The sequence below is a fragment of the Macaca thibetana genome, chromosome 15 (assembly GCF_024542745.1).
Source record: "Macaca thibetana thibetana isolate TM-01 chromosome 15, ASM2454274v1, whole genome shotgun sequence".
Classification (NCBI taxonomy): domain Eukaryota; kingdom Metazoa; phylum Chordata; class Mammalia; order Primates; family Cercopithecidae; genus Macaca; species Macaca thibetana.
This window is the reverse complement of record NC_065592.1, coordinates 75,688,738-75,716,613: the sequence shown is the minus strand read 5'-3', so window position 1 is coordinate 75,716,613 and position 27,876 is coordinate 75,688,738. Positions and strand designations below refer to the sequence as shown.

Genomic DNA, 27,876 nt, shown 5'->3' with positions numbered 1-27,876 from the left:
CTTTCAGATTATGGGTAATGATTAAAGGCTCCCATTAATATAATCTAAATTATTTGAGTTTCCCTGTATCATTTAGTATTTGTAACTCATGATTATTTTGGCCAACTTGAATGTATATCAGTTGAGTCCAGAGAATTTTATTTGCTAACTTAAGGTGGTAATATTCTTTATTTCTCCAGATTATGAACTATTAACAGAAAATGACATGTTACCAAATATGAGGATAGGTGCCCTAGGGTTTTCTGGTGCCTTTGAAGACAGGGATCCTACACAGTTTGAAGAGAGACATTTGAAATTTCTACAGCAACTTGGCAAGGTAAATTGTCAGAAGTTTTTCAAATAGAGTATAATCCTTTCATTTAGGAAAAACTTAGAGTGTTTCTAAAGTTCACTTTCTACAACATTTTAAAGAGTGCTTGTAGAAAAAAAAAGGTTTGGTTGTCAGATGTTGGAGAAATGCTGTGTTAAATAAACAGCTATCTTTACTGAATGAAGGGGGCCAGCCCCTCCACACCTGTGAGTAATTCTCATCAGGTGGGATGAGAGACTGAGAAAAGAAATAAGAGACAAATTATACAGAAAGAAAAGTGGGCCGGGGGGACCACCACTCAGCATATGGAAGACCCGCACCGGCAGCGGTCTCTGAGTTTCCTCAGTATTTATTAATTACTATTTTCACTATCTCAGCAAGAGGAATGTGGCAGGAGAGCAGGGTGATAGTGGGGAGAAGGTCAGCAAGAAAACATGTGAGCAAAGGAATCTGTGTCACAAGTAAGTTCAAGGGAAGGTACTATACCTGGATGTGCACGTAGGCCAGATTTATGCTTCTCTCCACCCAGACATCTCAGTGGAGTAAAGAATAATAAAGCAGTATTGCTGCCAACATGTCTCGCCTCCCGCCACAGGGTGGTTTTTCTCCTATCTCAGAATTGAACAAATGTACAATTGGGTTTTATACATTCAGTTCCCAGGGGCAGGCAGGAGACAGTGGCCTTCCTCTGTCTAACTGCAAGAGGACTTCCTCTTTTACTAATCCTCCTCAGCACAAACCCTTCAGGGGTGTCAGGCTGGGGAATGGTCAGGTCTTTCCCATCCCATGAGGCCATATTTCAGACTGTCACATGGGGAGAAACCTTGGACAATACCCGGCTTTCCAGGGCAGAGGTCCCTCCGGCTTTCCGCAGTGCATTGTGCCCCTGGTTTATCGAGACTGGAGAATAGCGATGACTTTTACCAAGCATGCTGCCTGTAAACATTTTGTTAACAAGGCACATCCTGCACAGCCCTAGCCTTAAACCTTGATTCCATACAACACGTGTTTTTGTGAGCTTAAGGTTGGGGCAAAGTTACAGATTAACAGCATCTCAGGGCAAAGCAATTGTTCAGGGTACAGGTCAAAATGGAGTTTCTTATGTCTTCCTTTTCTACATAGACAGTAACACTCTGATCTCTCTTTCTTTTCCCTACAACTGAAGAACTTTTCAGAGGCTTTAACATGTAATGTGCATGGAACATCTTCAAGAGGATGATGAATTAGGCAGTATTACTCAAATTGACTTGACCAAGAGACTGTTTCTTGGTAGCAGGAGTTCATTGTAAGTGATTCAGTGAAATAGAGAAAGGAATACATAAGCTTTTCTACCTGCCTTTCTGCCTTTAGTCATCTCAGGGAGAATTAATCTTATTGCTTAGGGTCTAGGATTTTGACTGTGCCCTATTCACTAGCAGAGGCTCTGTCTATTAAAAGGTCATACAGTCATGTATAACCTACATATTGTAAGTAAGATACCAGGGAATGCTCAGTTCTTAGTAGGTCCAACCATAGCGGTAAGCTCTCTCTTTTTCACATAAGCTTGCTAGGATAAGGTTCTCACTAGTAAGTACATATTAATGTTGTCTGTTATTATCAGCTATTCCTAAATTCATATTTTCCTGACATATCTCCAGATGTCATTGATTTTCCTCTTTTCTGGGAACTTACAGCATTTATTGTTTCTTCTATACAACTTAATCACATAGTCTTTTGTTGTTTATTAGATCTTGGTTTTTGTTTGCGTGCCTTTTTTTTCCTTGACTTAAAAAAAGTTCCTTTAGATCCCAACAGATTACTAGGCACACAATTTTGTCATACATTGTCAAAACAATGGAATACATACTGGTATTTAAGAAGTAGACATAACAAAGAATACATCAAAAGATCACTAATTTAGATTAACAAAAGGGAAACAGCAGACTAAATTATAAAGTTATCTTTTCAAGTATTTTTTTCGAGTTATGAAAGTGATATAGATACTGCTTTTAGAGAAATTGGAAGATATTACGATGAAGATACATTCCATTTGTTGTAGTCTCTGAACAACTACACAATTTCTTTCAATAGTGAAACCATTCTATATATACAATTCTATACTTGCTATTTTTCATATATCAAGATTTTCCCATTAATATTCTTTTGAGACATAATTTTAAAAGTGAATACACCATAATTTATTTACAACATTCCCCATTATTGTAATTTTGAGTTAATTTTCTTTTGCTTTTTAAAATTTTTCTGTGAGCTTAAAATTCTTTTAAACATAAGTAAATTGAAGAGAGTCTAAGAAGGGATTTTCAAAATATATGTACAATGAAATATATTTCTTAGTAATTTAGTTTGTAGGAAATGAAAGGAAAATGGTGTAATCATTAGTCAGTCATAGATATTTTAATGTGGATATTTCCTATCTGCATTTAACATCATAATTTTACTTTCATCTTTTGTTTGTTTGAAATAATTGATGTGTTCCATGGTTTGTCTAGCTATTTGTATTGCCTTATTGAAGCCATTCCTACAAAAATGATTGCATGTCACCTTTTCATTTTATAAAAATTAGCTACTGTATCCCTTTAAGTTATCCTTTTCAATTAGTGGTATGGTGAAAATATTCCAAAGAGGAATGTATATTTAATATTATTTTCATATTTTTTAAGCCAAGAGAAATAATGGTATATATTTTTTACTTTTAAAAAAATATTTTCATACTGTTTGTAAAAGGAGCCAAGAAACTATTGTGAAATCTTTTCTTTTGCTACTTGAAATCTGGATTGTTTTTGCTTTCTTCCTTTCTCCTCATGCTTATATTCTATTTTTTTTAATTTTAACATGGATTATTTATTTGTGTAATAGCCTTACATGTGGATGTTAACAGTGTAAACAGTACCACATATAACCATCAAGATACCTCAATTAGAATTTATAGGACTAGAATGACAGATTCAGATGGTTTAATTACATTTTAAAAGTTTTCTGAAAAAACTTTTGCAATAAAAAAATAAATTGCCCATCAATAAGTTTGATATCTGTTAAAATGATTTTTGGTTATCTGCAGATGAAGCAAACAAAGTGTATTCTCCAGATTTTTTAGGCACAGTCTGGTGAGATAGCTGCCAGAAAGAACAGAAAGAGTTGTCATTTATCTCTTGTGAGGACAATTTCTGAAAGTTGAATGAGGGTATCTCTTTCTGGGGATGGTCAAAGTTTACTGATCTCTCTTACTGCTTCACGGCAGTACTGCTGGGTGAGGTAGGTTGTTTGTTGCACACCATCACTCTGTAATACATACTGTGGAGCTCTGTCTGTTATCTCCCGGCAAACTGAACCATCTCATGATCATAGCATTCATTTCTGGGAACTGCTGACAGGCAAACCCGACAGGACCAGTGGCTAACCCGAGATTCAGATCAGCTGATGTTGGTTTACCCATGTTAGAACATGAGGTGAAGTCCAGTACATCATCTATTAGCTGAAAAGCTATTCCTACATTTTCTTCGGTACTGATAGGAGATCTTATGCGCCACTGGGTCCGGGCATCGTAGAACAGAGACTGCTTTACAACTGTTGGCTATCAGGCTTGCAGTCGTCTTGAAGGTCTTTTCAAGGTAGTGTGCAAATCTTTCATTCTCATTTTCTTTTGACCCAAGCTGAAGAAATTCACCACACACCAAATCTTCAATAACTTGGGTTAAAATAGATATAACAGTTGTATTTCCAATTTGTGCCAGAGCTATAGATACTACAGAAAGAATTAAATCTCCAGCAAGAACAGCCTTCTTTTCACCTCAGATCTTACTGTGTGTTTTTCTATTCGAGAACTTGCATCATCAATAACGTCATCGTGAACCAGACTAGCAGTGTGGATCATTTCTGCAATTAAGGCTGTGGCGCGCTGGCTAGCTAGCATATGTCAGAAGTTATTATGATGACTATTACATGCTTGGGCCATTAGCACCATAATAATTGGTCGGAAGGCTTTTCCTTTTACATCAGAGTAGTACTCAGACATTTCCTTAAGTTCTGTTGTTGATACAGGCAGTTCCTTTTTTTTTTTTTTTTTTTTTTTTTGAGAGGGAGTCTCGCTCTGTCGCCCAGGCTGGAGTGCACTGGTCAGATCTCAGCTCACTGCAAGCTCCGCCTCCTGGGTTCACGTCATTCTCCTGCCTCAGCCTCCTGAGTAGCTGGGACTACAGGCGCCGGCCACCACGCCCGGCTAATTTTTTATATTTTTAGTAGGGATGGGGTTTCACCGTGTTAGCCAGGATGGTCTCGATCTCCTGACCTCCTGATCCTCCCGCCTTGGCCTCCCAAAGTGCTGGAATTACAGGCGTGAGCCACGGCGCCCGGCCCTGTGAGCAGTTCCTTTCTAATGTCCTCGTACAGACCTTTCAAGTCTCCCCAGCCGAGTTTGAAAGGATCGGTATTTCTCACCACTGTGTGTTTTAGTGTACGGGGTTGTGTGATGAAACCGTGATATACTATATACATTTGGACAGGCCGGTGTTAAATGCGTCACAAGATTAAAATAGGACAAGTCAAGTCCCTTCCGCCTATGAGCCTGCACTAGGCATCGGCAGTGGCTGCCCCGCCAGGCTCGGGGAGCCGGGCCCAGGTCTCCTCGCCGCTGGCCCCAGGAACAGCCCCGCGCTGCTACGCCACCAGCGCCAGGCCATGGTCTGAAAGTCGTGGCAAGACGGCGGCTCCACCTCTGGCCTGTGATCCTCCTCCTGGGACCTGGAGCCTGAAACCTCTTATGTTCTTTATATCCTTTACCTTCTCACTTCACTCCCAGCTGTTTTGAAATCCTCTTTATTCCTTTTTCCTCCATGGTGCAGATCTGGGATTCAGAAATCAGGATCTTAGTGTGACTACTTTGAAATTATCAGCATCACTCTTAATCTTCTCTGAATATGATTTTTATTTTCCTCTCTTCCCATCACTAGCTAACATCTTGGCCCACATTCCTTGAATACTTTCAGTACTCATTGTTTTCTGGTCACCTTACTTCCTGCCGTTATATTGGATGCCCTTCCAATACTTAAAAAAAAAAAAGATTCCTTGGCTTCTCTACCCCAAACTTATGATTACATTAAATGAGTTCATTTTGAATTCTATAATCCCCTGTAATAACCTTAGGAAATTTCCTATCCTGAAATCTCCCTGTCTGACTATAAATTTATAGCCTTTGGCTTTTTTCAACATAAATGCCTTATTTTTGATATCTTTGGTATTGCTAGTGTCTTTCACGCTTTCTTCTTATTGGAACGTAAATTGGTGACCCTTTCTGGAGAGCTTCTCATAGAGCAGTTTGTATCAAGGGCCTTTAAATGTTCATATCTTTTAAACTACTTTCACTGGTATCTACAATTATATTACCCCCCCCTTCCCTTGATTATCTGCTTCACTTTTCCTAGTACGGGAACAATACAACTTAGCATTTTTAAAATTGTGCTTCCATCCCTCAAACACTGTAAGAAAAAAATCAAATATAAATCTTGATTGTTTTCATTGAAAACTGATTTCCAACATTGGTTAGGCACTTAAGACTCTTACTGGTTGTATTAGTCTGTTCTCATGCTGCTAATAAAGACGTACCCGAGACTGGGTAATTTATAAAGGAAAGAGGTTTAATTGACTCACAGTTACCCATGGCTGGGGAGGCCTCAGGAAACTTACAATCATGGCAGAAGGCACCTCTTCACAGGGCAGCAGGAGAGAGAATGAGTGCCAGCAGGGGAAATGCCAGACACTTACAAAACCATCAGATCTCATGAGAACTCACTCACTATCACCAGAACAGCATGGAGGAAACCACCCCCATGATTCAGTTGCCTGCCACCGGGTCCCTCCAATGACATGTGGGGATTATGGGGTTTACAATTCAAAATGAGATATTGGTGAGGACAGTGCCAAACCATATCACTGGTAGTTCTTTTACTCTCCCTTATTTGATTTCTTTTCTGGTCCTATCTCAAACTCTTCTGGTTTTCTATCTTAAATCTTTCTTTTCACTGAATTTTTCTTCATCTCCTTCTTCCATAAGAAAAATAGAGGCATTCCAAGTTAAAAGTGAGACTGATTTTTGCCTATCAAAGTGATAAAGATTTATAAAAAGTATAATGACCATCGTTGGCAGAGATGTGATGAAATACACATTTTCCCACTGCTTATTGGAACATCAAATGGTAACCACTGCCAGAGAGCTTCTAATGCAGTGTGTATCAAGGCCCTTTGAAATGTTCTTATCTTTTGAACAGCTATTTAAGTATCCTTAATAGAGATATACACAAATATTTATTTATAAGAATATTATTGCAATGACATGACTGTATTTAAAAAATTTTCTTAGTGTACATTTATGTTTACAATGTTAAAAATTAGTGCATTCATGTGACAATATACAATAATTAAAAATCATTAATTTCAAGGAATATATAGTGGCACTGGAAAATAAATTTTATGAACACATTGTTAAGTAGAGGGAAAGAAGATAAAACTCATTTCCTACTTTTGTTTTCTAAAATATGCTTTGGAATAATTTCTCACAACAGCCTCATGAGATAGACATTTTATAATTCTCTACTTTAAGGAAGAAAAGCCTCATTTTAGGGAGATGTGAATTGTCTATGGTCACAGAGAGAGCAAGTTGTGGATCAATATTCTAGTTCCAATCTGACTTGAGAGTCCTGGGTCTATCCACCTTGTTGTGTGGCCTTCTAAACTGTGTAATTATAGATTTAACTCTGAGCCTACGTGGTCTAGGTTTTTTTAAAAATTGACTTCAAGTATATAAGTGAAAATATAGTCACTTAGAATCTTGTAACTCAAGAACTACATTGTTTTATCCTGTAAGAATGCAATAATATCCAAAATACACTAATTTGATTAATATCAAAAACCTATAATTTATTTAAATGTTATAGCAACTTACCAATTCTATGTAGTTAATGAGTCTTAGGTAAAAGAGTGGATTTCTTTAAAGACATCTTCAAAAAAAAAAAAAAAAGAGTAGAGTCATCCCATAGGCTAAAAGTTTCTTACTTCTTAATTTGTTTCGGCTGCTATAACAAAATACCATAGAGTGGGTAGCTTAAACATCAGACATTTATTTCTCTCAATTCTAGGGCCTGGAAAGTCTGAGTTCAAAGTTCTGGCAGGGGTTGGTTTCTGGTGAGGTTTCTTCTTGGCTTGCACATGGCCGTCTTCTTGCTGTGTCCTCACATGGGAGAGATTGCTGTAATGTCTCTTCCTCTTATAAGGGCACTAGCCTTGTCACATGAGGGTTCCACCCTTATAACCTAATTTAACTTTTATCACCTCCTAACAAGGCGCTATCTCCAAATACAGTCATAATGGGGTTAAGGCTTATTATATACATTTTGGGTGGGGGTCACAGACATTTAGCCCATAACAGACACATTCCATCCAGATCACTGACAGTGATATCAAAAGGTATTTTGTAAAAAAGGAAAATTCTTCCTGGAAGTTAGTGACAAGAGTTTAGGAATTCCTCAGCATGTCCCTTGGCTTATCTTGATAATTAATGCTTATCATTTATTTAAATGCTTTTTTGAAGTAATTTATATTTCAGCCTGTAATTCCTTTTGAAGAAATTAAATTTATAGGTTTACTATGCACCTGTTGAGATAGTATTTCCTTTTCTTGTTCTAAGAGTTCCTTAATCTAAGCTTAAAGATATGTCTGCTAATTCCAGCTACTAGAATTTTCTATATAATTTATTTGTAATTTGCCTTGAAAACTTGGTATTTCCATCCTAATGTGATGTGTCATTTAGGGTAACTTTGGGAGTGTGGAGATGTGCCGGTATGACCCTCTACAGGACAACACTGGGGAGGTGGTGGCTGTAAAAAAGCTTCAGCATAGTACTGAAGAGCACCTGAGAGACTTTGAAAGGGAAATTGAAATCCTGAAATCCCTACAGCATGACAACATTGTAAAGTACAAGGGAGTGTGCTACAGTGCTGGTAAGCTGCCTATTGAAACCTATTTGAAATTCAAGATATGTCTTTGGCATCCTGTGTAATAGAAACGTACGGTGTCTAATGATCTGGACTTATGCCAATGCCCAGAGGGACAGGCATTAGTCTATAATGACTGGAGATTGTGTTTGGTGATTATAAACTATAACTATAGGAAGTATTTGGCTAGTTGTTTAAACATTCTTTTCACCTCTTGCTTAAGTTTACCAAGAGAGCATCATTTTTAGAGAAATGGTTTTTGCTTACATTTTCTATAAAAATATTTTTGAATTTTATGTTTTTTGTTTGATATAAATGAGGAGAAAGGAAGTTTTCTCATCAGTTTATTTTGGTTTGCCTAGAGTTATAGAAAACTGAAACGCAAGTAGTTTCAAAGCTTTTATTCAAAATTTATTTTCGTTATTTATTCAAGTTTTTGATTCAAAAAGACTATGTTCTTAACAACTATATCACCTTTAATGTATAATAAAGTTTTGTCATCTTAGATTTTATATATGTTTAAGTCATTTATGTATGATAGTTTTCTAATATTTAATCAGTATAATATGGCAGAGTAAAATATTGTTTCCACCTTTATGTTAAAAGGTCGGCGTAATCTAAAATTAATTATGGAATATTTACCATATGGAAGTTTACGAGACTATCTTCAAAAACATAAAGAACGGATAGATCACAAAAAACTTCTGCAGTACACATCTCAGATATGCAAGGTACCTAATATCCTGATTATTTGCTGTAGATGAAGCAACCATATTGAAGTAAATGTTAGGAAATCATCTAGACTTTTTCATAGATAATAAAGGGAATATATAGGGTTAAGACCATTTAAATTGTTTATGTTTATAAAACTAGCTGAAAGAAACATGTTTTATCCATAGGGTATGGAGTATCTTGGTACAAAAAGGTATATCCACAGGGATCTGGCAACAAGAAATATATTGGTGGAGAATGAGAACAGAGTTAAAATTGGAGATTTTGGGTTAACCAAAGTCTTGCCACAAGACAAAGAATACTATAAAGTAAAAGAACCTGGTGAAAGTCCCATATTCTGGTGAGTATATTTCAGTATGATAAATGAAATTTTACAGCACAGACTTCAAACTTTATTGTTGTTATTTAATAGTTTGCCATTTCTGTATTTACAGTAACAGTGAACATTTAGGTCTTTTAAGTCTTACATTTAACCTTTTTGTTTTAGGTCTTATAGTCATGGTTATAGTCCACATGGGAATAATGGCATGTGCTTTATTTTTATTAAGTATTTTCTTGTTTATAGGGATTGTAGGTTTTTCTTCAAAACCGTCTCCTATTTATGGAGGCTTAGGGCTAATTATTAGTGGTGCTGTGGGTTGTGGTATGTGTTGAATTTTGGTGGGGCTTTCATGGGGTTAATAGTCTTTTTGATTTACTTGGGTGGTATAATGGTTGTTTTTGGTTATTCTCTGGTGATAGCTATTGAGGAGTATCCTGAAACATGAAGGTCAAGTACTGATATTTGAGAGGCTTTATTATTAGGATTATTAATAGAGTTGATGTTGGTTTGGTGAATAGTTGAATATGATGGGGTGGTGATCACAGTTGATTTTAATAGTGTAGGGAGTTGATTAATTTTTGAGGGGGAGGGGTTGATTCATGAGGATTTTGTAGGTGCGGCTGCCTTGTATAGTTATGGGTGTTGGTTAGTGGTGGTTGCTGGTTGATCATTGTGAGTATTTTTGTTGCAATTGAAATTACTCAGGGTAATAGATTAGATAATTAATAGTAGAGGTTAGGCCTTTTTGGGCAGATACAGTAACAGAGGCTGAAGTTTGGGTTCGTGAAATGGTTTTTGGTATAGACTTTTCTAGTCAAACTGGGTCTAGAAGTGAAGCTAGATTTTGGCTTCTGAAGGTTGAATGGTGAATTGTAGCTGAATAAAAACCTAGTATATTGGAGAAATTAAATGTCTATAATGGGTACTTTAAGGTTATTAGTTATGAAATTAAGCTCCATTGCTAGTAAAAGACCTAGGGTGGTTACACCTAGGGCTGTGAGCTTTAGGTGGAGTGGTATATCTGTTTGGGAGATGAAGTAGGAATAATACTGTTAGTGATGAGGAATCTGGTGAAGATACTGCCGATTGCTAGGTGCTTAACTGAGTTAATTAGGTGCTCTAATAGGATAACCTTGTTTTACAACTCTGATTGTTATTAATGATAATAATCCCCTAAGGTTATAAAGTAAGCACAAGTAAATACATAAAAACGTTAGGTCAAGGTGTAGCACCTGAGGTGGCAAGAAATGGGCTACATTTTCTACCCCAGAAAATTTCATGACAACCTTTATGAAATCTAAGAGCTCAAGGAGGATTTAGCAGTAAACCAAGAGTAGAGTGCTTGGTTGAATAAGGCCATGAAGCACGCACACACCACCCGTCACCCTCCTCAAATATCATTCTAGAAATATTTAAATTCTCTACGCATGAATAGAGAAGATAAGTCATAATATGGTAAGTGTACTGGAAAGTGCACTTGGACAAACCAAAGTCTTGTTTAACCTAAAGCATCCAGCTTACACCTGGAAGATTTCATCACAACCTGATCACTTTGAGCCAACCCTAGCCCCACTAAAAATATTATTAAACCATCCTAAACCATTAACCTTAGACAAAAGTATAGGCAATAGAAATTCTTATCTTGGCACAATAGATACAGTACCGTAAGGGAAAGATGAAAGAACTGAGCCAAGCATTAAAAAGCAAAGACAAGCCCTTATACCTTCTGCATAAAGTATTAAGTAGAAATAACTTTACACAGAGAACCACAGCCAAGTCCCCCGAAACTAAACGAGCTACACAAGAATGGCTGAAAGAGCATACTCACCTATGTGGCAAAATAGTGGGAAGATTCATGAGTAGCAGTGCTAAGCCTACCCAGCCTGGTGATAGCCGGTGGTCCAGAGAGAATCTTAGTTCAACTTTAAATTTACCCACAGAATTACTTAATCTCCCTGTAAGTTTAACTGTTAATCTAAAGAGGGACAGCTCTTTAGGTCCTAGGAATCAACCTTCCTACAGAGAGTACAAAATAATATCTCCATAGTTGGCCCAAAAGCAGCCAACAATTAAGAAAGCGTTCAAACCCAACATCCGTTATTTAATAGAAGCAATAATGTTAATATAAATAACATGAAAATATTCTCCACTGCATAAGCTTACATCAGACCGGAATAACCCACTGACAGTTAACAGCCAAATATTTTACAATAAGCACCCTATTATTTATACTGTTAATCCCACACAGGCATGCTCTAAGGAAAGATTACAATAAGTAAAAGGAACTCAGCAAATCTAACCCTGCCTGTTTACCAAAAACATCACCTCTAGCATTATCAGTATTAGAGGCACTGCTTGCCCAGTGACATATGTTTAACGGTACCTTGACCATGCAAAGGTAGCATAATCACTTGTTCCCTAAATAGGGACTTACCAAATGGCCACATGAGGGTTCAGCTATCTCTTACTTTTAATCAGTGAAATTGACCTATTGGTGAAGAGGCAGTTACAAGCAAATAAGACGAGAAGACCCCATGGAGCTTTAATTAATTAATGCAAATAAAAACTCAAAGAGCCTACAGGCCTTAATCTACTATCTCTGCATTAAAAATTTTGGTTGGGGTGACCTCATAGCATATTCAACCTCTGAACAACCTAAACTAAGACCGCACTAGTCTAAGCGAGTTAATACACATTGACCTAATAATTTGATCAACAGCACAAGTTACCCTAGGGATAACAGTGCAATCCTATTCTATCATATCGATAATAGGATGTCCTGATCCAACATTGAGGTCGTAAACCCTAATGGTGTAGCCACTATTAAAGGTTTGTTTATTCAACGATTGAAGTCCTACATGATCTATTTCAGACCAGAGTAATCCAGGTCGGTTTCTATCTATTTAACATTTCTCCTAGTATGAAAGGACAAGAGAAACAGGGCCAACTTCATAAAGCACCCTCCCCCCATAAATGATGCTATCTCAATCTAGGAAATCACCACATACCCCACCCAAGAACAGGGTTTCTTAAGATGGCAAAGCCTGGCAATAGCATAAAACATTAAACTTTACAATCAGAGGTTCAACTTCTCTTCTTAACAATATGCCTGTAATTAACCTTCTCCTATTTATTATTCCCACTCTAATCGCTATAGCATTCCTCTCACTGAGTGAAAAATCTTAGGCTATATACAGTTATGCAAAGGACCTAATACTGTAGGCCCCTATGGACTGCTTCAACCATTTGCTGACCCAGTAAAACTTTTCAGTGAACCCTTACGACCCTCAACGTTTTCTATTACGCTTTATATCATTGCCCTAAACCTGGCCCTTTCTATCGCCCTCCTCTTCTGGACTCCCCTACCTATACCCGATCCCCTAATTAATTTTAATATAGGCCTCCTATTTATTCTAGCCACATCAAGCCTAGCCGTCTATTCCAGTCTATGATCAGGATGAGCATCCAATTCAAATTACATACTAATTGGTACATTACGATGTGGCCCAGACAATTTCATATGAAGTCACCCTAGCCATTATCCTGCTATCAGTACTACTAATAAGTGGCTCATTCAACTTATATGCACTCATCACAACACAAGAATTATTCTGACTGCTCCTACCATCATGACCCTTAGCCATAATATGATTTATTTCCACACAAGCAAAAACTAACCGAACCCCTTTTGATTTGACAGAGAGAGAATTAGAACTAGTTTCAGGCTTCAGTGTCGAATATGCTGCAAGTTCATTTGCCCTCTTCTTTATAGCAGAATATATGAATATTATCGTAATAAATGCCCTACTACTATTTTTCTAGGAGCACTACACACTATGTATTCACCAGAACTAGATACCATAAATTTCATTACAAGACCCTCCTTTTAATTGCCCAGTTTTTATGAATCCGAACAGCATACCTCCAATTCCGCTACAATCAACTTGTATACCTTTTATGAAAAAATTTCCAACCACTTACATTAGCATTCTGCATATGATATGTCTCAATGCCTGTCCTAATTTCCAGCATTCCACCCCAAACATAGGAAATAAGTCTGACAAAAGAATTACTTTGATAGAGTAAACAATAGAGGTTAAAATCCTCTTATTTCTAGAACTATAGGAATTGAACCCATCCCTGAGACTCCAAAATTCTCCGTGCTATGTATTAAACCATATCCTAAAGTAAGTTCAGCTAAATAAGCTATTGGGCCCATACCCCTGAAAGTGTTGGTTATACCCTTCCCATACTAATTAATCCATTAGCTCAACTTATTATCTCCCTTACTGTTTTCACAGGAACCCTTATCACAATGCTAATGATTTCTTACCTGAACAGGCCTAGGAATAAATATACTAGTTCTTACCCCAATCTTGATTAAAAAAATAAATCTCCCCTCTACAGAAGCAGCCACCAAATATTTTCTTACACAAGCAACTGCATCTATAATTCTCATTATAGGTATCCATTTCAATAACCTGTCCTCCGGGCAATGGACAATAATAAACACTATTAATCAGTTTTCATCCTTAATAATAACAGCCCTAGTAATAAAACTAGGAAAAGCCCTCTTTCGCTTCTGAGTCCCAGAAGTAACCCAAGGAACTTCTCTAATGTCTGGCACACTTCTCCTCACATGACAAAAACTAGCCCCTATCTTGATTATATTTCAAATTTTCCCATCAATAAACACAACCAGTCTCCTATCTATTACAATACTATCCATTATAGTAAGTGGTTGAGGAGTTAATCAAACACAATTCTGCAAAATCTTGGCCTACTCCTCAAGTACTCATATAGGTTGAATGACCCCAGTACTAACTTATAATCCAAACATTACCATTATAAATCTGATTTATTTACCTTATTTTAACAATTACCACATTTCTAGCACTTAGCCTAAGTATAAGCACTACAACCCTGTCACTGTCTCACACTTGAAACAAATTAACATGATTAACACCTATAGTTTCACTAATTCTACTATCCCTAGGAGGTTTACCTCCATTAACAGGATTTCTGCCTAAATGAGTCATCATTCAAGAATTTTCAAAAAACAATAGTCTTATTACGCCAACCATTATAGCTATCATAACACAACTCAACCTGTACTTTTATATACGCCTAATTTACTCCATCTCAGTGACAGTATTCCCCACATCCAGTAATACGAAAATAAAATGACAATTCAAAAACACAAAACCCATATTACGCCTCCCTCCACTTATTTCTTCTACCTTCCTCTTACCCATCTCTCCACTGATTCTAGTTATAACTTAGAAGTTTAGGTTAAATAAGACCAGGGACCTTCAAAGCCCTTAGTAAGTGAATTATACTTAATTTCTGTAACAAACCCAAGGATTGCAAAACTCTATTCTGCATCAGTTGAACGCAAATCAACCACTTTAATTAAGCTAAGCCCTTGCTAGATTGGTGGAATTCAAACCTACAAAAATTTAGTTAACAGCTAAATACCCTAATCAGCTAGCTTCAATCTACTCCAAGTGGGGGGAGGGTGGTAGGCAGGAGAAGCCCCGGCAGGATTGAAGCTGCTCCTTTGAATTTGCAATTCAACATAAAAAATTATCTCAAGGCTGCTAAGAAGAGGTCTTGACCTCTGTCTTTAGATTTACAGTCTAATGCTTACTCAGCCATTTTACCCTTTTTTCCACTTATGTTCATCAATTGTTGATTGTTTTCAACCAACCACAAAGATACCAGAACACTATACCTGCTATTCGGTGCATGAGCAGGGATAGTAGGTACCACCTTAAGCCTTCTAATTCAAGCAGAATTAGGTCAGCCAGGAACTCTGCTAGGAGATGCCAGATCTATAATGTTATTGTTACTGCCCATGCATTCATCATAATCTTCTTTATGGTCATACCAATTATAATTGGGGGTTTGGGCAACTGACTAGTCCCTCTGATAATTGGTGCCCCCGATATGGCATTTCCACGGATAAATAATATGAGCTTCTGACTTTTCCCCCACTCTTTCCTACTCCTGTTGCATCCTCAATAGTAGAAGCCGGCACTGGAACCAGCTGAACAGTTTATCCCCCTTTAGCAGGAAACCTAACACATGCAAGATCCTTTGTGGATCTTACCATCTTCTCACTTCACTTGGCAAGTATTCTATTTTAGGAGCCATTAACTTTATTACTACAATTATTAACATAAAGCCCCAGCCATATCCCAATATCAAACACCCCTTTTCGTCCGACCAGTCCTCATTACAGCAGTACTTCTACTCCTTTCTCTCCCAGTCCTAGCCGCTGGCATTACCATACTATTAACTGACCGTAACCTCAACACTACTTTTTGACCCTGCTGGTGGGGGTGATCCTATCGTGTATCAACATTTATTCTGATTCTTTAGTCACCCTGAAGTTTGTTTCCTTATTCTATCAGTATTTGGGATGATCTCCCATATCGTGATGTATTGCTCTGGATAAAAGGAGCCATTTGGGTATATGGGCATAGTATGAGCCATAATATCTATTGGCTTCTTAGGGTTTATCGTATGAGCACACCATATATTTACAGTAGGATCAGACGTAGACACATGAGCATACTTCACCTCTGCTACCATAATTATTGCTATCCCTACTGGTGTCAAGGTCTTTAGCTGATTAGCTACACTGCACAGCAGTAGCATCAAATGATCTCCTGCAATGTTCTGAACCCTAGGATTCATCTTCCTTTTCACAGTAGGAGGTCTCACTGGCATTGTACTAGCTAATTCATCACTAGATATTATTTTACACGATACACACTATGTTGTAGCTCATTTCCACTACATCCTATCAACAGGAGCGGTGTTCGCCATCGTAGGAGGCTTTAACCACTGGTTCCCCCTATTCTCAGGTTATACGCTTAATCAGACCTACACTAAAATTCAGTTCACCATTATATTCATAGGTGTTAATTTAACCTTTTTCCCACAGCACTTCCTTGGCCTATCCAGTATGCCTCAACGTTATTCCCATCATCCTGATGCGTATACTGCATGAAATATTATCTCATTCTTAGGCTCATTTATCTCATTAACAGCAGTTATGCTAACAATTTTTATAATCTGAGAAGCCTTTGTTTCTAAAAGAAAAACTATAACAACTGAACAACCATCTACTAATTTAGAGTGACTTTACGGCTGTCCACCATCTTACCACACATTCGAAGAGCCAACCTACATTAAATCTTTAAATGAAAAAGGAAGGAATTGAACCTTCAGAAACTGGTTTCAAGCCAATCAATAACCTCTATGACTTTCTCGATAAGATATTAGTTAACTCATTACATAACTTTGTCAAAGTTAAGTTATAGGCTAAATCCTATATGTCTTAATGGCTCATCCAGTTCAATTAGGCCTTCAAGATGCTACATCCCCTATCATAAAAGAACCACTCACTTTCCATGACCACGTTCTTATAATTATTTTCCTAATTAGTTCCCTGGTTCTATACATTATTTCTCTAATACAACAAAATTAACTCATATTAGCACCACAGATGCCCAAGAAATCGAGACTGTCGGAACTATTTTACCTGCCATTGTCTTAATTTTAAGCCCTTCCATCCCTACGTATTCTATATAAAACAGATGAAGTTAATAATCCTTCTCTTACCATCAAAGCCATTGGTCATCAATGATATTGAAGCTATGAATATATAGACTGTGAAGAATTAAGCTTCAATTCTTTTTATTTCTTTTTTTGAGATGGAGTCTTGCTCTGTCACCCAGGCTGGAGTGCAGTGGCGTGATTTCGGTTCACTGCAAGCTCTGCCTCCCGGGTTCACACCATTCTCCTGCCTCAGCCCTCTGAGTAGCTGGGACTACAGGCACCCACCACCACGCCTGGCTAATTTTTTTGTATTTTTAGTAGAGACGGGATTTCACCGTGTTAGCCAGGATGGTCTCCATCTCCTGACCTCGTGATCCGACTGCCTCGGCCTCCCAAAGTGCTGGGATTACAGGCATGAGCCACGGCACCTGGCCTAAGCTTCAGTTCTTATATAACCCCAACACCAGACTTAAAGCCAGGAGAACTTCGAGGAGTCGAAGTTGATAACCGAACAATTCTCCCAGCAGAAATACCCATCCATACGTTAATCCTGTCTGAAAACATCCTGCACTCGTATCCCCTCATTAGGCCTCAAAACAGATGCAATCCCCAGATGCTTAAATCAAACTACCTTAACCACTACATGACCAGGTCTTTACTATGGACAGTGCTCAGAAATTTGTGAATCTAACCAGTTTTATATTAATGTCGTAGAACTAATCCCCTTAAAATATTTCAACACCTGATCCACATCCACATTGTAATATCACTGTAAAGCTATTCAATATTAACCTTTTAAGTTAAAGATTGAGGGGGTCTACACCTTTCTGCAGTGAATGCCTCAACTAGATACTTCCACATGATCCATTATTATCCTGTCAATAATCATAACTTTATTCTCCATTATTCAGTTAAAATTAAATTACACTTATATTATCCCTACACCAAAAATAATCAAAACAAAAACACAAGGCTCCCTGAGAATTAAAATGAACAAAATCTATTCACCTCTTTTGCTACCCCTACAATTCTAGGCCTACTCGCAGTAGTATTAATCATTCTATTTCCCACTATTTCCAACCTCCAGTCATCAAATTAGTAACCGATTATTTTCTATTCAACAATAATTAATCCAACCTGCACTAAAACAGATTAATAATTACCTATAACATTAAAGGACGAACCTGATCCCTTATAATAATATCCCTAATTATCATCACTGCCTCAACGAACCTCCTTGGGCTTCTACCCCATTCATTTACACCAAGTATCCAATTATCAATAAACCTAGGTTTAGCAATCCCCTTGTGAGCAGGCGCAGTAATTACAGGCTTCCGCTTTAAAATGAAAACCTCCTTGGCTCACTTTTTACCACAAGGCACACCTATGCCACTTATCACTATATTAGTAATCATTGAAACCATTAGCCTATTTATTCAACCAATAGCATTAGCTGTGCGATTAATAGCCAACATTACAGCTGGTCATCTAGCAACACATTTAATTGCAGGAGCCACACTAGTACTATTAACTTGTAGTTTTCTCACAGCTTCAGTTGCTTTCATTATTCTAATCCTACTGACTATTCTCGAATTCGCCGTAGACCTTATTTAGGCTTATGTCTTCACACTACTAGTAAGCCTTTATCTATATGACAACACATAATGACCTACCAAACACATGCTTGCTATATGGTCAAACCCAGCCCCTGACCACTAACAGAAGCTCTCTCAGCTCTACTAACAACATCTGGCCTGGCCATGTGATTTCATTTTAATTCTACTACTCTTTTAACCCTAGGCTTATTAATCAACACACTAACTGTATACCAATGATGATGCAATATTATCCGAGAAAGTAAATTTCAAGGCCACCATATAACAGTTGTCCAAAAAGGCCTCCAATATGGAATAATTCTATTTATTATCTCAGAAGTTTCTTCTTTGCTGGTTTCTTCTGGGCATTCTATCACTCTGGTCTAGCCCTAATGCCAGAATTAGGAGGACAGTGACCCCCAACAGGCATTTTTCCCCTCAACCCCTTAGAAGTACCCCTCTTGAATACATCTGTATTACTTGCATCAGGAGTTTCAGTTACTTGGGCTCATCACAGCCTGATAGAAGGTAATCGAAAGCAAATAATTCTAGCACTATCCATCAGAATTACCTTAGGTATTTACTTCACCCTCCTACAAATCTCAGAATACTTTGAGGCCGCTTTTACTATCTCTGATGGGATCTACGGCTCAACAATCTTTTTAGCCACAGGCTTTCATGGATTTCATGTTATTACTGGATCAACATTTCTCACTATCTGCTTCCTCCACCAATTAAAATATCACTTTACGAGATGGCCGAGGAAGAGCTCCGGTCTACAGCTCCCAGCATGATTGATACAGAAGACGGTGATTTCTGCATTTCCAACTGAGGTACCTGGTTCATCTCATTGGGACTGGTTGGACAGTGGGTGCAGCCCACGGAGGGCGAGCTGAAGCAGGGCAGGACATCACCTCATCTGGGAAGCACAAGGGGCTGGGGGATTTCCCTTTCCTAGCCAAGAGAAGCCATGACAGACTGTACCTGGAAAATCGGGACACTCTCGCCCAAATACTGTGCTTTTCCAACGGTCTTAGCAAACAGCACACCAGGAGATTATATCCCATGCCTGGCTTCGCAGGTCCTATGCCCATGGAGCCTTGCTCACTGCTAGTGCAGCAGTCTGAGATTGACCCTCGAGGCAGCAGCCTGGCAGGGGGAGGGGCATCTGCCATTGCTGAGGCTTGAATAAGTAAACAAAGTGGCCAGGGAAGTTCGAACTGAGTGGAGCCCACCACAGCTCTGCAAGGCCTGCTGCCTTTGTAGACCCCACCTCTGGGGACAGGGCATAGCTGAAAAAAAGGCAGCAGAAACTTCTGCAGACTTAAATGTCCCTGTCTGACAGCTCTGAAGAGAGCAGTGGTTCTCCCAGAATGGTGTTTGATCTCTGAGAATGGACAGACTGCCTCCTAAAGTGGGTCCCTGATGCTTGTATAGCCTAACTGGGAGACACTTCCTGGTAGGGGCCGACTGACACCTCATACAGGTGGGTGCCTCTCTGGGATGAAGCTTTCAGAGGAAGGATCAGCCAGCAATATTGGCTGTTCTGCAATATTTGCTGTTCTGCAGCCTCCACTGCTGTTACCCAGGCAAACAGGATCTGGAGTGGACCTCCAGCAAACTCCAACAGACCTGCAGCTGAGGGACCTGACTGTTAGAAGGAAAACTAACAGAAAGGAATAGCATCAACATCAACAAAAAGGACATCCACACCAAAACCCCATCTGTAGGTTGCCAGCACCAACGACCAAAAGTAGATAAAACCACAAAGATGGGGAAAAACCAGAGCAGAAAAGCTGAAAATTCTAAAAACCAGAGGGCCTTTTGTCCTCCAAATGATCGCAGCTCCTTGCCAGCAACAGAACAAAGCTGGACAGGGAATGACTTTGACGAGCTGACAAAAGTAGGCTTCAGAAGGTCGGTAATAACAAACTTCTCCAAGCTAAAGGAGGATGTTCAAACCCATCGCAAGGAAGCTAAAAACCTTGAAAAATGATTAGACGAATGGCTAACTAGAATAAACAGTGTAGAGAAGACCTTAAATGGCCTGATGGAGCTGAAAACCATGGCACGAGAACTACGTGACACATGCACAAACTTCAATAGCTGACTTGATCAAGTGGAAGAAAGGGTATCTGTGATTGAAGATCAAATTAATGAAATAAAGTGAGAGGAGAAGTTTAGAGAAAAAAGAGTATAAAGAAATGAACAAAGCCTACAAGAAATATGGGACTATGTGAAAAGACCAAATCTACATTTGACTGGTGTACCTGAAAGTGATGGGGAGAATGGAACCAAGTTGGAAAACACTGCAGGATATTATCCAGGAGAACTTCCCCAACCTAGCAAGGCAGGCCAATATTCAAATTCAGGAAATATAGAGACCACCACAAAGATACTCCTCGAGAAGAGCAACCCCAAGACATATAATTGTCAGATTCACCAAGGTTGAAATGAAGGAAAAAATGTTAAGGGCAGCCAGTGAGAAAGGTCGGGTTACCCACAAAGGGAAGCCCGTCAGACTAACAGCGGATCTCTCAGCAGAAACTCTACAAGTCAGAAGAGAGGGAGGGCCAATATTCAACATTCTTAAAGAATTTCCAACCATCAAATAGAATTTTCAATAATCAGAATCTCATATCCAGCCAAGCTAAGCTTCATAAGTGAAGGAGAAACAAAATCCTTTACAGACAAGCAAATGCTGAGATATTTTGTCACTACCAGGCCTGCCTTACAGGAGCTCCTGAAGGAAGCATTAAACATGGAAAGGACCAACCAGTACCAGCCACTGCAAAAACATGCCAAATTGTAAAGACCATCGATGCTAGGAAGAAACTGCATCAATTAATGGGCAAAATAAACAGATAACATCATAAAGACAGGATCAACTTCACACATAACAATATTAACCTTAAATGTAAATGGACTGACTGCCCAAATTGAAAGACACAGACAGGCAAATTGGATAAAGAGTCAAGACCCACCAGTGTGCTGTATTCAGGAGACACATCTCATGTGCAGAGACACACACAGGCTCAAAATAAAGGGATGGAGGAAGATCTACCAAGCATATGGAAAGCAAAAAAAGCAAAGGTTGCAATCCTAGTCTCTGATAAAACAGACTTTAAACCAACAAAGATCAAAAGAGACAAGGCCATTACATAATGGTAAAAGGATCAGTTGAGCAAGAAGAGCTAACTATCCTAAATGTATATGCTTCCAATACAGGAGCACCCAGATTCATAAAGCAAGTCCTTAAAGACCTACAAAGAGACTTAGACTCCCACACAATAATAATGGGAGACTTTAACACCTCTCTGTCAATATTAGACAGATCAGTGAGACAGAAGGTTAACAAGGATATCCAGGACTTGAACTCAGCTCTGCACCAAGTGAACCTAATAGACATCTACAGAACCCTCCACCCCAAATCAACAGAATATACATTCTTCTCAGCACCACATTGCACTTATTCCAAAATCGACCACATAATTGGAAGTAAAGCACTTCTCACCAAATGTAAAAGAACAGAAATCACAACAAACTGTCCCTCAGACCACAGTGCAATCAAATTAGAACTCAGGACTAAGAAACTCACTCAAAACTGCACAACTTCATGGAAATTGAACAACCTGCTCCTGAATGACTACTGGGTAAATAAGAAATGAAGGCAGATATAAAGATGTTCTTTGAAATCAATGAGAGCAAAGACACAACACACCAGAATCTCTGGGACACATTTAAAGCAGTGTGTAGAGGGAAATTTATAGCACTAAATGCCCACAAGAGAAAGCAGGAAAGATCTAAAATTGACATCCTAACATCACAATTAAAAGAACTAGAGAAGCAAGAGCAAACACATTCAAAACCTAGCAGAAGGCAAGAAATAACTAAGATCAAAGCAGAACTGAAGGAGATAGAGGCACAAAAACCCTTCAAAAAATCAGTGAATCCAGGAGCTGGTTTTTGGAAAAGATCAACAAAATAATACACTGCTAGCAAGACTAATAAAGAAGAAAAGAGAGAAGAATCAAATAGACTAAATAAAAAATGGTAACGGGGATATCACCACTGATTCCACAGAAATACAAACTACCATCAGAGAATACTATAAACACCTCTATGCAAATAAACTAGAAAATCCAGAATAAATGGATAAATTCCTGGACACATACACCCTTCCAAGACTAAACCAGGAAGAAGTCAAATCCCTGACTAGACCAGTAACAACTTCTGAAATTGATGCAGTAATTAATAGCCTGCCACCCAAAAAAAGTCCAGGACCAGATGGATTCACAGCCGAATTCTACTAGAGGTACAAAGAGGAGCTGGTACCATTCCCTCTGAAACTATTCCAATCAATGGAAAAAGAGAAAATCCTCCCTAACTCATTTTATGAGGCCAGCATCATCCTGATACCAAAGCCTGGCAGACACACAACAAAAAGAGAGAATTTTAGACCAATATCCCTGATGAGCATCGATGCAAAAATCCTCAATAAAATACTGGCAAACCAAATCCAGCAGCATATCCGAAAGCTTATCAACCACGATCAAGTTGGCTTCATCCCTAGGATACAAGGCTGGTTGATCATTCGCAAATCAATGAATGTAATCCATCACATAAACAGAACCAATGACAAAAACAACATGATTATCTCAATAGATGCACAAAAGGACTTTGACAAAATTCTACAGCCCTTCATGCTAAAAACTCTCAATAAACTAGGTACTGATGCAACGTATCTCAAAATAATGAGAACTGTTTATGACAAACTCACAACCAATATCATACTGAATGGGCAAAAACTGGAAGCATTCCCTTTGAAAACTGGCACAAGACAGGGATGTCCTCTCTCACCACTCCTATTCAATGTAGTGTTGGAAGTTCTGTCCAGGGCAAGCAGGCAAGAGAAAGAAATAAAGGGTATTCAATTAGGAAAAGAGGAAGTAAAATTGTCCCTGTTTGCAGATGACATGACTGTGTATTTAGAAAACTCCATCACCTCAGTCCAAAATCTCCTTAAGCTAATAAGCAACTTCAGCAAAGTCTCAGGATACAAAATCAATGTGCAAAAGTCACAGGCATTCCTATACACCAATAACAGACAAACAGAGAGCCAAATCATGAGTGAACTTCCATTAACAATTGCTACAAAGACAATAAAATACCTACGAATCCAACTTACAAGGGATGTGAAGGACCTCTTCAAGGAGAACTACAAACCACTGCTCAATGAAATAAAAGAGGACACAAACAAATGGAAGAACATTCGATGCTCATGGATAGGAATAATCAATATCGTCAAAATAGCCATACTGCCCAATGTAATTTATAGATTCAGTGCCATCCCTATCAAACTACCAATGACTTTCTTCACAGAATTTGAAAAACACTACTTTAAAGTTCATATGGAACCAAAAAAGAGCCCACATTGCCAAGACAATCCTAAGCCAAAAGAACAGAGCTGGAGGCAAACTATACTACAAGGTTACAGTAACCAAAACAGCGTGGTACTGCTACCCAAGCAGAGAGATAGACCAATGGAACGGAACAGAGGCCTCAGGAATAACACCACACATCTACAACCATCTGATCTTTGACAAACCTGACAAAAACAGGCAATGGGGAAAGGATTCCCTATTTAATAAACGATGCTGGGAAAACTGGCTAGCCATATGTAGAAAGCTGAAACTGGATCCCTTCCTTACTCCTTATACAAAAATTAATTCAAGATGGATTAAAGACTTAAATGTTAGACCTAAAACCATAAAAACCCCAGAAGAAAACCTAGGCAATACCATTCAGGACATAGGTATAGGCAAGGATTTCATGACTAAAACACCAAAAACAATGGCAACAAAAGCCAAAATAGACAGATGGGATCTAATTAAACTAAAGAGCGTCTGCACAGCAAAAGAAACTACCATCAGAGTGAATAGGCAACCTACAGAATGGGAGAAAATGTTTGCAATCTACCCATCAGACAAAGGGCTAATATCCAAAATCTACAAAGAACTTAAACAAATTTACAAGAGAAAAACCCCATCAAAAAGTGAGCAAAGGATATGAACAGATACTTCTCAGAAGAAGACATTTATGCAGCCAACAGACACATGAAAAAAATGCTCATCACCACTGGTTATCAGAGAAATGGAAATCAAAACCACAGTGAGATACCATCTCACACCAGTTAGAATGGTGATCATTAAAAAGGCAGGAAACAACAGATGCTGGAGAGGATATGGAGAAATAGGAACACGTTACACTGTTGGTGGGAGTGTAAACTAGTTCAACCATTGTGGAAGACAGTGTGGTGATTCCTCAAGGATCTAGAACTAGAAATACCATCTGACCCAGCGATCCCATTATTGTGTATACACCCGAAGGATTATAAATGATGCTGCTATAAAGACATATGCACATGTATGTTTATTGCAGCACTATTCACAATAGCAGAAACTTGGAACCAACCCAAATATCCATCAGTGATAGACTGGATAAGAAAATGTGGAACAAAAATACCATGGAATACTATGCAGCCATAAAAAGGGTGAGTTCATGTCCTTTGCAGGGACATTGATGAAGCTGGAAACCATCATTCTCAGCAAACTATCATAAGGACAGAAAACCAAACACTTCATGTTCTCACTCATAGGTGGGAATTGAACAATGAGAATACTTGGACACATGGCAGGGAATATCACACAAAGGGGCCTGTCGTGGAATGGGGCCGGGGGAGGTATAGCATTAGGAGAAATACAAATGTAAATGAGTTAATGGGTGCAGCAAATCAACATGGCACATGTATATCTATGTAACAAACCTGCACATTGTGCACATGTACCCTAGAACTTACAGTATTTTATTTAATATATATATATAAATAAACTTTACATCCAACCACCACTTTGGCTTTGAAGCCACTGCCTGATATTGGCACTTCGTAGATGTAGTGTGACTATTCTTATACGTCTCTATCTACTGATGAGGATCCTACTCTTTTAGTATAAACAGCACCATTGACTTTCAATCAACTAGTTTCGATAATATCTGAAACAGATTAACCTGACACTAGCCTTAGTAACCAACACCTTACTGACCCTACTAGTAATAATAATTACATTTTGACTTCCACAACTTAATATTTATATAGATAAATCCAGTCCCTATGAAGGCAGATTTGACCCAATAACCTCCAGCCGCCTCCCCTTTTCCATAAAATTCTTCCTGGTAGCCATCATATTTCTCCTCTTCGACTTAGAAATCGCTCTACTACTACCCCTGCCATGAGCTGTTCAAACAAATTACCTAATACTAATAATCACCACAGGCCTTATACTAGTTATCATTTTAATCCTAGGCTTAATTACAAATGAACTCAAAAAGGGTTAGATTGAATTGGTAAATAGTTTAAGTCAAAACAAATGATTTCGACTCATTAGATTATGATAAACCATATTTGCCAAATGCCCTCTATTTACATCAATATTAGCATATACCATATCACTACTGGGAATATTAATCTATGAATCCCACCTAATATCATCCCTATATGCCTAGAAGGCATAATACTGTCAATATTTATCATAATTACCCTTATAACTTTAAATATGCATTTTACTCTAGCATCTATAATACCCATTATCCTCCTAGTATTTGCTGCCTGTGAAACCGCAGTGGGCCTTGCCTTATTAGTGTCAGTGTCCAACACATACGGCCTAGATTATGCACAAAATCTGTATTTACCTTAATGCTAAAAATTATTCCAACAATTATACTGTTACCACTAATATGATTCTCTAAAAATTATAAAATCTGAATTAACACGACCATCCACAGCCTACTCATCAGCCTCATCACCCTATTGTTTGTAACCAATTCAACAATTACTCATCCAACTTCTCACTAGTTTTCTCTTCTGATCTGCTGATGTTACCCCTCCTAATTCTAACAGCTCTTAGAATCCTAGCAAACCAATATTATCTGTTCAGTGAATTACCCCCACGAAAAAAGCTCTATATTTCTATATTGATTTCCCTGCAGATTTTTTTAAATTATAGCATTCACAGCCACAGAACTAATTATATTTTATATTTTCTTCGAAGCCACACTAATTGCTACCCTAATTATTATTACCTGCTGAGGGAACCAACCAGAACGCCTCAATGCAAGCTCATATTTCCTATTTTACACACTGGTAGGGTCCCTTCCTCTACTTGTTACACTTGTCTACCACTTTAAATACTTCAGGTTCACTAAATATGCTAGTAATGATATTTACTGACCAAGAACTATTGACCTCCTGATCCAATAATCTTATATAACTAGCATGTATTATGGCCTTTATAGTCAAAGTAACTCTATACGGACTTCACCTGTGACTTCCTAAAGCCCATGTAGAAGCCCCTATTGCCGGCTCAATAGTACTTGCAGCAGTACTCCTAAAACTAGGCGGTTGCGGTATAACACGGCTTACCCTTATCCTCAGCCCCCTAACAGAATATATAGCCTACCCCTTCCTCATACTGTCCCTATGAGGGATAGTTATGACAAGCTCCATTTGTCTACAACAAACGGATCTAAAATCACTTATTGCCTACTCCTCCATAAGCCATATACCACTTGTCATCATAGCTCTCCTCATCCAAACCCCTTGAAGTTTTACAGGTGCAGTCACCCTTATGATTACCCATGGAGTCACTTCATCCCTGTTATTCTGCCTAGCAAATTCCAACTATGAGCCAGTCCACAGTGGAATCATATTACTTACCCGAGGCCTTCAAATACTACTTCCACTGATAGCCTCATGATGACTTCTGGCAAATCTCACTAACCTTGCCTTACCACTACCATTAAATCTAGCAGAGGAAGTCTGTGATCATGGCTTCATTCTCCTGATCAAACATCACTATTATGCTTACAGGACTTAATATGCTAATTACAGCCCTCTACTCCCTATGTATACCAATCACGACACAACAAGGGACACTTACATATTACATTAACAGTATTAAACCTTCCTTTACATGAGAAAATACATTAATATTTATACATGTTACACCTATTCTTCTATTATCCTAAATCCTAAAATTATTATGGGCTTTACATGCTGTAGCTATAGTTTAACCAAACCATTAAATTGTGGATCTAATAATAGAAGCCTGCAACTTCTTATCTACTGAGAAAGTATGCAAGAACTGCTAACTCATGCTCCCATGCCTAACAACATGGCTTTCTTAACTTTTAAAGGATTGGAGTCATCCATTGGTCTTAGGAACCAAAAACATTGGTGCAATTCCAAATAAAAGTAACAAATATGTATTTTTCCATTACTATAATTGCCCTAATCCCCTTAAACACACC

The 27,876-nt window shown here is 38.3% G+C and overlaps 1 protein-coding gene and 2 pseudogenes across 3 annotated transcripts in view; 1 reads left to right on the top strand and 2 right to left on the bottom strand.

The window, feature by feature from the left end:
• The window catches only part of JAK2 (Janus kinase 2), a 160,792-nt gene that overhangs the window by 102,969 nt on the left and 29,947 nt on the right, over positions 1 to 27,876 (top strand). For all 3 annotated transcript variants that reach the window (XM_050761094.1, XM_050761096.1, XM_050761095.1), the window contains 4 exons: positions 180 to 316; positions 8,109 to 8,298; positions 8,899 to 9,023; positions 9,192 to 9,364. In XM_050761094.1, the coding sequence (XP_050617051.1) occupies positions 180 to 316; positions 8,109 to 8,298; positions 8,899 to 9,023; positions 9,192 to 9,364 (625 nt within the window). The remainder of the gene's footprint in view (positions 1 to 179; positions 317 to 8,108; positions 8,299 to 8,898; positions 9,024 to 9,191; positions 9,365 to 27,876) is intronic.
• On the bottom strand, positions 311 to 2,384 carry LOC126937570 (uncharacterized; annotated as a pseudogene).
• LOC126937566 (all trans-polyprenyl-diphosphate synthase PDSS1-like) lies at positions 3,325 to 4,538 on the bottom strand (annotated as a pseudogene).